This window comes from Hesperophylax consimilis, chromosome 3 (genome assembly GCF_061612785.1).
Source record: "Hesperophylax consimilis isolate HC1 chromosome 3, BYU_Hcon_1.0, whole genome shotgun sequence".
Classification (NCBI taxonomy): Eukaryota; Metazoa; Arthropoda; class Insecta; order Trichoptera; family Limnephilidae; genus Hesperophylax; species Hesperophylax consimilis.
This window is the reverse complement of record NC_142838.1, coordinates 14,320,956-14,334,240: the sequence shown is the minus strand read 5'-3', so window position 1 is coordinate 14,334,240 and position 13,285 is coordinate 14,320,956. Positions and strand designations below refer to the sequence as shown.

Sequence of the window (13,285 nt, the reverse complement as noted above, 5' to 3'; positions counted from 1 at the left end):
TAAGTGAAGAAACCACGGACAATATCAAGATACTTTAATAAAAGTCGCAATCGATAGATTAAGATGAGACAATTCCCTAAAATGAAGTCAGAATCTTAACGACATAAGTGAAAAAGCCGTGCACAAAAATATGCGGCGCGCGGCCTTGGTGTATTGGACAGACATGTGATTGAATTTGCCCTAGCAAATCTCTAAAATAAAGTGGGTATCTCAACGACTTAGGTGACAAGTGATGAAGTTGTGTAAAAACGATATTCTGCGCGCTACCCGGCGTAATGGATGGACGTATGGTCGAATTTGCCCCAATTCCGCTGAGTTTATTTGAATTAATTCCGATAAACATATTACTTGATTCTCAGATGTTTCTAGAGAATTCGTAGGAAATAATTAAAATGTGATTCTCGAGCAAACCCCCGTTATTAGAGTCTTGTGTCACCTTAAGCTATTTCCATGTTGAAATTTATCATTTTCGTTGAAAATTCCTTATAGGAATAACAAATTCAAATTTATATTTACAACGAAGTATTATTTGTGGCGTAAATATACGAACATAATGGTTAGCGGGAACCCCCGTCTTTATAATGCCGGTAATCCGAGGCGTTACTATAAATTATATTACTTGACTTAAAATATTACTCATAAATCCATCGTAGTAACCTAAAACAGTACTAAAACAGCATTCATTCGTAATATAAGTCTATTCTCTATTAGTTCTATGGCACTCTAATATAATGTTTCATTACTATTTTTTTTAGTAAACTAATGTTTTAAGACAAGATTTTTTATGCATAGCACAAAGGGTAACAATTTTTTTATAAGCAATAATTATTAGCCTGAAACACTCATCCACATTGAAAAATCTCCTCATAAAAGATACATAACGCCAACGGGACAACGGGACGTCCCGTTGGCGTCATGTATCTTTTATCAGGAGATTTTTCAATGTGGATGAGTGTTTCAGGCTAATAATTATTGCTTATAAAATAATAATGTTTCATCTTTCACGTAATAATAGTCAAATTCCTTCTTATCCATGCTACTTTAATCAAAGCACAATAAATGTTTATCTTATTGTCCAATACCACGGACATTTACTGTCTTGATTTTCTGCGAAAACACAAATATGTTTGGCTTATAATATAATTTCCATCGTGAGTCACAGAATTATGGAATGTTCATGTAACTATAAAGAAATAAGATATTGTACCAAAATGCATTAGCAACATAACGTTATTATTTCACTGACATACTTAATTGAAGACAATATTAGAGATTCTTAAACGAAATTTGATACAGAAAAAGACATGGTCGCATCTAGAAATGAACCCATGACCCTCGCCTTGAGGGGCGCCGCTCTACAAATACGCTCTAAGAATGGCTAATGTTCTTCAATAATTAAATATCACAATTTGAGGTTTAAGTCATTATGTTATTCCAACAATAAATCATTAACATAATTTATTATTATACTAGCTGTATCACGCTATGCGTTTCTGTGGTGCAGTCTGTCTTTGCAGATAGATGTCTGTCTGTCCGTCCAACAGATAGCGGTATTGTTGTTTTTTTAAAGCACGCTTTTACCTGCCACAGATGACATCTTAATAATATATTTAAAAAACTCTCGCGTATTCTAATGCAATGAGGCGTCCAAATTTGAAAGCAATCGATGAAGAACTTTGGGAGATTTAAGATTTTGAAGAAACCAACATTTAAATTTTTATTTATGTATGTTCAAAGTAAGACCTAAACAATATAAAGCATTTAAATAAAAAAAATCATTCACGTCATTATTAAACAAGAAAACATTACCATTTAATGTTGGGAAAACAGATTTAAAAATACCCCAAAGAATAGAAAATCTATTGTCACAAATACTTTCTCAATAAATAGGTTTAACCGGTAATAAATCATTTTAGACATGAAATTGAATTAAAACATATAAGTAAGTCCTCTCAACGCGACCTAACCACAGTTTTAAAATGGTCTTGAACGCAGAACCACCTGTCACAATATTAAAAACTAAAACACCTGCAAAACTTAATAATTAAATGGGAGATGTTTTAGTTAATAAGCTGATCAAGAGATTTTTTACTGAAATAATTAAAAGATTCTACAAAATAATTTGATGCTTAGTTCTAAGTACACAAAGAGGAAAAAACTCTAACAATGAGATCTGAAAATCTAACTGAATGTTTTTAAGAAACACGAAGCTATTATGGTTCATAGAAACTGATTGTGATTATTATTTGACAAATAATATTATTTGCGCTCATAATATTTTAAGGAAAAAAGTTTTGAAGAAATAACATAAAGAGAATAAAAGTGATATTTATTGAATCATCCGATCATCAATGTTATTTTCGATAATTTTTAAAGTCGTTTTGGCCAATGTTATATTTGAGATATTCGTTTATCAATTTCAAAAAAACTGTTTCAATAATTTAAAAATATGGATTTTTTTTGTAAATTGAGGATGTGTCTCTAATAACGTATTGTATTAGATATTCTTAATTGAAATAAAATGTAATTTTAATTTTTTATGTGAATATCGCATAAGTCTCAACTGCTCCCAACTCCCAAAGTGGGAGTAAGGCTTCCACGATTGGGGGATGTTATGAGTCCGAAGGTAGTGAGGAGGAGATGAGGTGAGGAAGGTGGGGTAGTTCCTGGCTAACTTAGCTGCTAACTCTATACAAATCTCACGTTCGCCCAACAATTGCGTTTGGGAGCCACCTCTGGACTGGAGCCCTACAATACTTCCTGGCAAGAGAAGGCGATCTGTCTGATTGATAATACATTGTTAATAAACCAATTGCATGTGGGCATGTTGAGTCTGTTCGACAGGTACATTAAAGGAGCATGCTCTAAGGAGCTATTGATCCTCGGTGCGCCGACTTTGTTGGCTTCATGAGAACGCGCAGTTTTTTCGACTCGCTTTGGTGTAAGACGGCTTTTTTGTAGAACTAGCCATTGGCATCTGTTTTTCCTCCTTCATATAATCTGAACCTCTTCTAGACCCGCATTTATAAAGCTCTTCCTACAGCCCCTACCTTAGCCCGCCTCACAATATTGTCAAACCGGGTGTTTCCATAGCTCCTCTGCCTTAACACTGTACTACACTGTCTACGTCGATACTGAAAGTGTCTTCGTCGATACTGAAAGTGTCTTCGTCGATACTGAAAGTGTCTTCGTCGATACTGAAAGTGTCTTCGTCGATAGTGAAAGTGTCTACGTCGATACTGAAAGTGTCTTCGTCGATACTGAAAGTGTCTACGTCGATACTGAAAGTGTCTTCGTCGATACTGAAAGTGTCTTCGTCGATAGGTAAAGAATGTGTCTACGAAAGTGGAACGTGCCGCAATTGCACCACGTTATATTATATCAAATTATGAAATGAAAGTAAAACTTGTGAAGTAACACAAGCTAATAAAATAAACATTATGCTTCGGTATGCAGCTAATACCTAAGTTGTTCATTGTAAAGATAAAATAAATTTACTTTCACACTTTGGGATTTAAAGCCGCGACCTCTGGATTCGTAATCGAGGATCTTAACCACTCGACCACAGAGGCCCTCCAAAAATATAGGTACTATAAAAACGTTAAAATAATTAATAAGCAAAACTAACATAAATTATTTCAAATAATACACTCCACAGTGATTGACACAATGTTACACGCGCTGTTGATTTTTTAGCGTTGAAGGTGCAAAAGTTTTTATTAAAAAACTTTCGTCAGCCTTCCCGAGCCCAGTGAAAGGAGATTACTAATGAAGCTTAACCCTGAAGGATCAGATTCGGGGGGTTGGAAGGGGACTGTGGACCAGGGGCGTGCCGTAACTCTTTGATGGAGAAACATCCCACCTTCCGCCCCTGCCCACGTCCCCACTATATTTTATTTTTTATATTAGAGTTATTGAAAAAATAAGTTTTCAAAGAATAATCAAAAACTGTCGCAGACTTGCAAACTTGTCTGTGTAAGTGCCATGGATAAGTAAACTGTTAATTTGTTTACTATGTACCTACAAACTTAAATGGAACCGGATAAATCATCACAATGATAATACATCACATCTTTGAAAAGTTATATAAAGTCATGGAAAGTGATGAAACAATAACTTTATTAACTGGGTTAAGTAGGTTAGGTTAGGTAAGGTTATTTTTTTATCATTGATTCTAATGACTTTATATCACTTTTTAAAATTGTGTTGAATTGTCACTGTGTTGAGTTATCATGGAACCACGTAATTCACCCAACACTAAGGAAATTTTGGTTTGCACTTATTTATTAATTTTACTTGAAATGGTACTTATTATGTACAGTGGTTACTTATTATGTGTGCCAACATAAAAACCAGATATAAAAATTCATATTAGTTACAAACCAGATACAGTAGGTATTTAACAGTAGGTACATATATATATATATATTTTTTAACGCATCTTCCTCTTCTTTTATCTTTGTCGGTATTTATTGGAAGAAGTGATAATTAATAGAAAATAAAATGTTTGTAAATTATCATAACCGTGTTCTAAAAACCCGGTAAACACAGTTTTTTTGTGACATAATTTAAAAAGTCACATTTATTTCTAAAACCTACCCCACTACATATCGTGGGGTTATTGCCAAAAGTTGGTAACTACATTTTTGTTTTTTTGAGTTAGCGATGATTTTAAAGTTTATGTACTATAATCCGTGTCTGTAATAAGTTTGGGTCCCCTCTTTTATAGTTACGTGGGTTTTTAGCTACTGTTTTTTTTTAAATCTTGCAACATTATTTTTTGTTTAATTAATAGATACGAAATCGTTTGATACACGTCAACAAAAATAAATAAATAATAATCTAAAAGACATATTTTTCTTTTTAACATATTTTTAAGGTTATGAGCTGAAGAGGAAGTTAAATAGAATAATAAAACTAAACGAAACATAGAACAGAACAAGACACTGAAAAAATAAAAAGATAACGCTCATAACTAGGAATTGAATCCAGGATCTATTGTCTTACCGGGACAGGCATCTTAAACCACTCGACCATAAAAAATTTGTTCCAGGATGATATTATTCATTCTGAATTTAAAATCTGATATTGGCAAATAATTCGCTTAATAAATAGGTCCCAATGGGCGAGTTGTTTAAGACGCCTGACTGCAATAAAATAAAAAATCGATTTAACGTTCAATATGATAAAAAAACTAATAGATACCATTTTATTCTTGCTTTACGAAATCGGAAGAAAAAAACAAGAGACGCCACTGCTGCCAATGACTTTATAAAGATTTGCCTATCATTCTTACATTTACGAACCGCACAGTTGTTAGTCTTCATAGAATGATGAACGGAAAAATTCTCTAGGAAATCTTGTTAACTAGGTTACAGCATTGTGTACCCCAGTTCCAAAATGTTTTACAAATTCATAGAGATGACCTCTTCCCTATTCACGTTCACTATTCAGTGAGATTACTGTATGATATCGCCGCCTGTTTCATGCCCGAAGGGCTTAATAAACTGTAGGGTATATAAAAAGAGCCGATCAATCGATCGAGGAGAAATTTATTTAAGTCTTCCCTTATGTTGTCATTGGTTTCTTTTGAGTTTGGTTAGTTTCTTGAAAAATCCATATGACTAGAGTTTATAGGTGTACACCTCATACAATCACCATTAATGTTATTATTTTACCATAAGACAATATTGAACTTGGGTATTTAATTTGCACTATTTAATGGCCTTTTCACGGGATTAAAAATCCGAGTAGCGAAATAACACGCACTTTCAACAACGACGAGAAATGACACAAATGTGTAAATAACAGTCGCTCTTTTTTCTCAGTTCTTGTTTCTTTCAAGGTAAGACTTTCTCGAAAGGAAATGACAATTTAAAAAGGATATTGGGATGTGGAATAATCACAAAACTGATATAATATTAAACGTTGACAATTATCTATGGCGTTGATGTATGAGATAAGTAATTGTTTTTGTAATACATCACACAAGCGTCACACTGCCCGATGCTAGTGTAGCTATGATACCCCAGGTCAGTGAAAATTTTGAGTATTTGGACCCTCAAGCCCCAAGCCTTTAATGTTCTGGGAGCGATCTTATAAATATTTTTGATTTATTTTATGTCAATCTTTGGTCTGATTTGTTAATGTGGTTTATGCTTTTAATAGTTAACATCACTAAGCAGAGCGTAGACATATGGGAAAGTGTTAAATGAGAAGCTGTAATATATTTTTTTTATTTTATCTTATTTAGGAAACAAACAGTCATTTATATATTTAGCATAAACAGCAATTATTAACAATATTAGACCAATAATGTTCCATTAATTCTAGTCGTTGATTCAATATTTGCACCTATACAGTATATTTATAAATGACAAAGAAATATAAAAAATAAACATTATAAGGAGTTACAAAATTTTATAAAAACAATTAAAGACAGTTAGTAGTAATTCAGTTTTCGCATGATTATAAAAAAACAATAAAATCAACAAAGATGATATGATTATAACACAAAATAAAAAATTAAGTTATTAGTTTAGTTTGTTGCATTTTATATGTTTTCAAGTTAGACTTGAAAATGTCTACATCTCGTAAAGCATTGTGAGTTTTTATAATGTACAACTTTGAAACTTATATAAGTGGGTGAAGGTAAAGTGGAACCGCGTTTTATAACTAAAGCACTAGAATGGGGATTGGGAATGCGCCAAACACTTTTTTTAGTAGTTTAAAACAAAATTAACGAATCTCAAGCGAAAAGATGTGAAACAGAAAAGACGAAACAAGATTCAGTCGCATCTAGGAATCTTGAAGTATCTTTTCCTTGCCGGGGAAGTGCTCTGACTACTGAGCTAATTCGACCACGTAATTTTTTATTGTAGCATTCTTGAACTGCGAGCTACCATTCTCCGAGAGCTTCATTTTCTAAACCAATCTTTAACATGTATTTCTAAAATGTAAATAAATGAGTTATGAGTTTTTAACGAAACTTATTTAAGGAATGGTGGAAAAAAGTATTTTATAAGACTTTAAACCAAATGATAGACTTTTAAGCATTGGTATAAACTAATTAGTAGACCGAGGCTATTCGGATCGGGTGAGTTATTCGGATCAAGCTAAGCAATATGGATATATCTCGGCTATTGTAATCAAATGACAAAGAAAAAATTTGGATACAGCGTCCCCATCTACCGTATGTCATAAGAGTAAAATTACCGATATTACAGATTGCGTGGGTTGACTGCTAAAAATCGATATGTGTGAAGATCATCCAAGTTACGTCTCAAATAAATGCCTGACGTAATATTGTTCTCTGCGTTCTTAGTGTTTTTTCTGAAAAGGTAAGCTATTCAGTCATGTTCATATGTTATATATGTATCAATCAAATGCACAGTAAACAGAATCAAAGCGCAATAAATTTCATTTTGTATGTTTTTGTACTTTACTTTGAGTAAATATCATATTAATAAATGTGAGGTTAAACATACCGACGGTGGGGGGGCTATTTGGATCATATTTTAATGCTTTTAAAATTCGATGCGTTAATTGTTTTTTTTTTATTTGAAACAGATGGTGCGCAACTATGTGAAAAAGACGACTAATCAATCATGGTCGAAAATTGCAATGGATGAAACCGTTAGGAAAGTAAAATCCGGTGAAATGGGATTACGCAGTGCTGCTGTGAGCTACGGAATCCCAAACACGACAATTTTAGTTGGAACATCCTCCTGAAAAGGTACCAATTTTTCATATTACATCTCCAGTAAACGTTTCCAAATTGCGTAAAGATACTGAAGAAAAAATAAAAGCCTCGAACGCAAAGGAAAACAAAAGATCTTTCGCCAAAAACGAAACAAAATTACAGCTCAAAGGAAAAGGTACCCCGGGACTCAAAGTTAAAAAATCTTCCAAAACAGCTTCTTCATCGGCTGGGGCTTCAAGAAAGTGGTTTTGCATTTATTGCAATGAAGTTTTTGTACATCCTCCAAAGGAAGATTGGATTCAATGTTCTTCTTGCGAAGAATGGTGCCACGAAAAATGTTACGACAAGAAAGTTTTTATTTCTGCGGTGTGTAAGCCAATAAGAGTGTAATAAGTGTCATCATACTTTCATATAAGTTATGGGTTCTAAAACCTATTTTTGATTTTTGTTTTTTTTCATACTTAACTATTTTTCCGGTTTTGATCCGAGTAGCCCCACCACTGATCCGAATCACCACATATATATGTGGTGATTCGGATCAGTGGAGAGGTCTACAGTAATAGTCATATGTTTTTTTAAAGTTACTTTATGTTATGATCATTAAAATAAAAACATATAAAAATGTCAAATGCTTATTATTAAATAAATTTTTTTTTCGAAAATGCATTAGTTTTAATTTTGTTCAAGAAAACATAAAAAATGATCCGAATAGCCTCGGTCTACCCTACCTATGGTTTATTTATGATTTTACAAGAATCATAGGCGACTGCCATTTATTAGTATTTCTACAACATGTAAGGTATACTTGAAAGTTTTCTCATTCTGATAAAAACTTCACAAAACTGTCAATTATCGGACTTGTCACAAATAAAAAGAAACGTTTGAAATACTTTCCTTCAGAAAAGCTAAATTTACAACGCTTTGAACTGCAGCTACCTACGTCCAAGTCTGATTGATACATAATACACAACTGAAGTGATATTTATACGGGTTACAGAAAACTTGCATTAATTAGACTTGTGCAAACACGGCACTGCAGTTAGTGAACTTGTCGAGGCACAGAGTGCAGTAAACAGTCTCGGCGCGGAATGTATACATGTAGACCAAACTTTAAGTTTCTCATTGAAGAAAACTAAATCCAACAAGATTCCTTGAGTGAGAAACTATTGCAGTCATGCGGCTCTGAGCTGCGCGCGGTGGAAGTCATACAATTTTGTGGCACGTGTTCATAAGCCGCAGCTTAACTTACATAATGGTGCTAGGTAAACTACATACCCGCTTGTCAAACAAACACAGTGAGTTTTATAAATTTATTGATGAAGTATAAAGTTATAAATACTACGCATTTTCCAGCACATGAGCCAGTGTAGTTTTCACTATTGGGAACGTGTAATTTTAAGAGAAAACAAATAATTTAAAAGATAAATATAGTATTTTCGTATTTGATATCTAAAAAATAACTTCTGAAAGAGAAGACGAAAAAACGAGGTAAAAATATATTTCAATTTGCTTGCTCCGCTCGCAGTAGTTTTTTTGAGTAAATCAATTATAAATTAATTAATATGTCATCTGGGATGAATTTTTTTGTTGTTAATGATGTAGGTGTGAGTAATAACAACAAAAAGAAAATATGTAGAGAGATGAAGATAACAAATAAATTTAAGTACACGAAGCTCACGAATTGTAATTGACTGCTAATAAAATTATTATACAAGTACAGTGAAACAACCGGCCAAGGATGAAAAAATAACAGAACTTGAGTTTTAACTCTGAAAATTGACGAATAGTTCAAATTCTTTGAAACAACCCGTCCTAAGAAAATTAAATTGAAGTTCCTAAACAAATTTTGGACATTCTTCGTAGTGCTTTATGTAATTTAAAATAAGGACTAACGCCGCCTTCTAATGACTTTGGCCTATGTGGATATCAGAATATGTCAATGGCTACGGATTGATAATGTTGACTATTAAAATCGAGTGTATGTTCAATACTTTACAAACAATACAAGTGATGATATTAAGATAAGATTAGCTTACCCGTACAGAGACTTCTACAGGGCCGGACCATGTGCCCAAGTGGGCCGCATTTGGGAACGAACACAGAACAAAGGAAGAGTGCTGCAAGCTCATAACATCTAACGTCCACCACTGCGTCGTAGATCTCAAGCTCCTAGACAGAGATAAAAAAATAATAAATTAGGAATTTGATCAACAAACATATTACAATAAGTGTTTCATAAAGTAAAGAAATAGAAGAACCCTGAATCCAATACCGTTAATGCCGTAAATATTACTGGTCTTCTAAAAGCTATTATTTATTCAGATCCTTTCGGAAAACGGTTTTGTTATTATTACACTCGTTTACAAACAACAGATCGATAGCAGAAGATCCATATTAATTTATACCGCTAAAATCACAAAATATTATTTACAAAATCGGTCTCATAAAAATGTTATTCGAAATATATTGGCTATCCCCAATTTTAATAATCTTTTGGACAAAGAAATGTTAAATTTCGTCTTGCGAAACCAAATAATGCTCTACCAAATCTAGTAAAAAATAACCAAAACTAGTATATTTAAAGGTGTTTTCTGCTCATGGCTGAGAGAACTGACTTCTAATCTACTTGTAAGCATTATGAAGACAATGTAAACTATAACAACTGGATAACTACTACAACAGACAGCCTCAGAACATAAACTTTTATATGTATATTTAAAGTGTTGTCTGTTCATAGCTAAGCGAACTGACTTCTAATCTACTTGTAAACATTATGAAGACAATGTAAACTATTACATTTGAATCTGGAACTACCGAAACCGTAGTGAGGAGGACTGTGAAAACTGAAACATTTTATTTAACAATGTATTTCACACAATATATAACTTACCGTAATTACCACCTAAGTCATATTCATGTACAAATACATAGTGCAAGGAAACATGATGTAAAAGCTAAAATAGTATGTACTTTTCTTGTATTGAATCAGTTCCAAGCATCTAAATTCAAGTAAGTGCTCATTTAAGAAAATGGAATACTAAATCAAAAATTAAAAATGTTGATCTGCCAACTTCTTGAATAAAGTCAACGGCCTCGAAGAATAATGTCGGTTGTGCAAATTTGTAGTTTTGCAGAAGAGTTATTTAAAGCTTCATTTATGCGTTTTTATTATATTTGAGATCAAGTGTTGGAAATATTTAATTTGAGAAATATATAATTAAATTTAAATATTTTCAGATTAGTTATAGTTCGAAGCGCTATTCCTGTACTCAAAAGTTAAAAAGAATAGCGTACTTTCAAGCGTATCCAGGTTGACTATAGTATATGGGATCAAATAAATCAACACAAAACTACTTTGTTGAAGTTCTTATCCCTTAAAACATATACGTAGTTAGAGAATACTGTCAACATAAAGCGAATGGTAACTATGCGTAAAATATCTCATCATTTTAAAACCGTAAAATTATAAGGCTCTATGTAATCCTGATAGAACCTAACTAACTAACAAACTACAACATACTTTATCTGCAGGAGAAGACAGAAAAGATGAAGCGCAATACAACGCTAGTCTAGCAAACATATATTTCTTCAATCAAAGTTGTCAAAGTTAGATTCCATTAGAGTTTGGTTTTGAAGAAATTAATCAAACAATCACGATAATATCCGCAAGGGTGGGCAAATAAAGACAAACAATTCTGTCCGGCACGCTCTGCTTTCACCCGCAACCATTCATCAACGGTGCTTCTTTATGTTGGAGAGGGTTCAGAAAAAGTTTTTGACATTTCACTACACGAGGGAGTGCGGTTACTATCCTTCCCATCCGTCTCTTTGTTCTAAGCATGCTCGGGTTTCTCGAACACACTCCTTGCAGTTCAGAAACGAGAAGTAATCCGCAATCCACTTATCCAGGCGAGGCTATATTTGAGCATGTGACTCTTTATGTTCCTGGTGACCATCTTAGACAGCGTCATCAAAGATTATTATGTCGTCCTGCATATAAGAATATAAGAACCAACCTGCCACTGGTTCTCCCGTGGGAAGGAATATATTACTCCCAAGCCAAATCTCTTCCGACGTCGATATATTTCTATCAAATTACTCATAATTGTATACGACGTTACTACAACACTCCTTATACTCTTTCTCGACTGGATACTTTGGTAGCCCGTCTCGGAGACCAAATCTTCATGATGCATAAATTTAAATGCATTCTCATAAAATATAGATAGGTACTTTAGATTTGTTCCAATATTTATATATATAAGTTTTTTTGGTGTATAACCGCAATATATGGTCAGAAAACATGATAATCAATTAAAAACACTATGAAGACAATTTAAAGACAACTATAGACTAAATAAAAGCTGCAGGCCGATTCAGAACAGGAAACCCTAGTGAGGGGGACTGTGAAAGCGGTAATATTATTCTTAAATTATGCTTTATACTTACATCATATTAAAACGGTGTCATAAAAACTAATAAAATAAATAATTAAAAACATCTAGCTTCTAGATCTTTGGTGGATTTTGCAGATGCCAATCCTCACATTGCATCTTTTATAAGAAAAGGGATCGGAGCTATCAGTGATATGTCCATAAAATATAATGACTGACCTGTTGAGCATCACGCTGTCCAAAGTGGCCTATGTAGTTGGGGAAGACGGTGAAGTTGTAGGGCACCCGGTGGTACTGGCAGAAGCTGACTATGACAGGCAGGCACACTCCCGGAGCGGGGTTCCGGGCCAGAGGGGACATGTTCAGGGTGGTACTAGTAGTCACCGTCTTGTTCACCACCTGCAAGTACTGAATATTACATTGTCACATCTTCTCCATTCACATATAAAAAAAAACCGTAAATAAAATAAAAAATCCAGTTGAAAAAGCGCCTGTCGCTGGATATTGGCCAATGAAGGATAAACTCACTCATCCGCATGAGGATATCCACCACTCCTCAACGTAAAATATTATAAAGGTAATTTTTATTTGAATACCGCACAAGAATCCCAACTGCACCCTACTGTTTGGAGCCAGTGAGACTATAGCATCCCCAATGTTGTGAGGCTGAAGGTAGTGGGTAGGGGAAGGAGATTGGGAAGAGGAAAGTGGTAGAATATCTGGTTATTCGGATCTGGTCAAGCAAAGTTTCAATTGTTAATGGTGGTCTTAGACCAGGGCGATACTGAGAGTATCCACTGTGGAACGTGATGCAAGTATCCTATATATTATTTTAAATTAATAAAATGTGAAAACAATTAAAATTTCATGATATTATTATTAAAAGTACTAATTTAGGTTGTCGGTGCATGCGTTATTTGATATTGTATTCCCGTGTAACGAATAAAATTATTTAAGTTCAATGAACTTTTAATTTACTAAATTGGAAATGACAGGTATAAATCATATTACACAAGTGATACACAGGTACAAACATTATTTTCCTTGTTTAAAACGTGTATTTGGTTTGTTTACATTTTTGACAGGTATACTTGGCAAGTCAATTCAGATAAACACATTTTTAATATAAAGTTTAAGCTTGAAGTAAATACGACTTTGCACGCAGAGCACAGTGTATTAAATACATACT

At 33.5% G+C, this 13,285-nt stretch overlaps 1 protein-coding gene across 1 annotated transcript in view; it reads right to left on the bottom strand.

The window, feature by feature from the left end:
* LOC149424999 (atrial natriuretic peptide-converting enzyme-like) overlaps positions 1 to 13,285 on the bottom strand; it is a 94,255-nt gene that overhangs the window by 66,997 nt on the left and 13,973 nt on the right. The window contains exons 3-4 of the mRNA XM_089650899.1: positions 12,316 to 12,495; positions 9,739 to 9,871 (exon numbers count right to left, since the gene is read on the bottom strand). Of these exons, the coding sequence (XP_089507025.1) occupies positions 9,739 to 9,871; positions 12,316 to 12,495 (313 nt within the window). The remainder of the gene's footprint in view (positions 1 to 9,738; positions 9,872 to 12,315; positions 12,496 to 13,285) is intronic.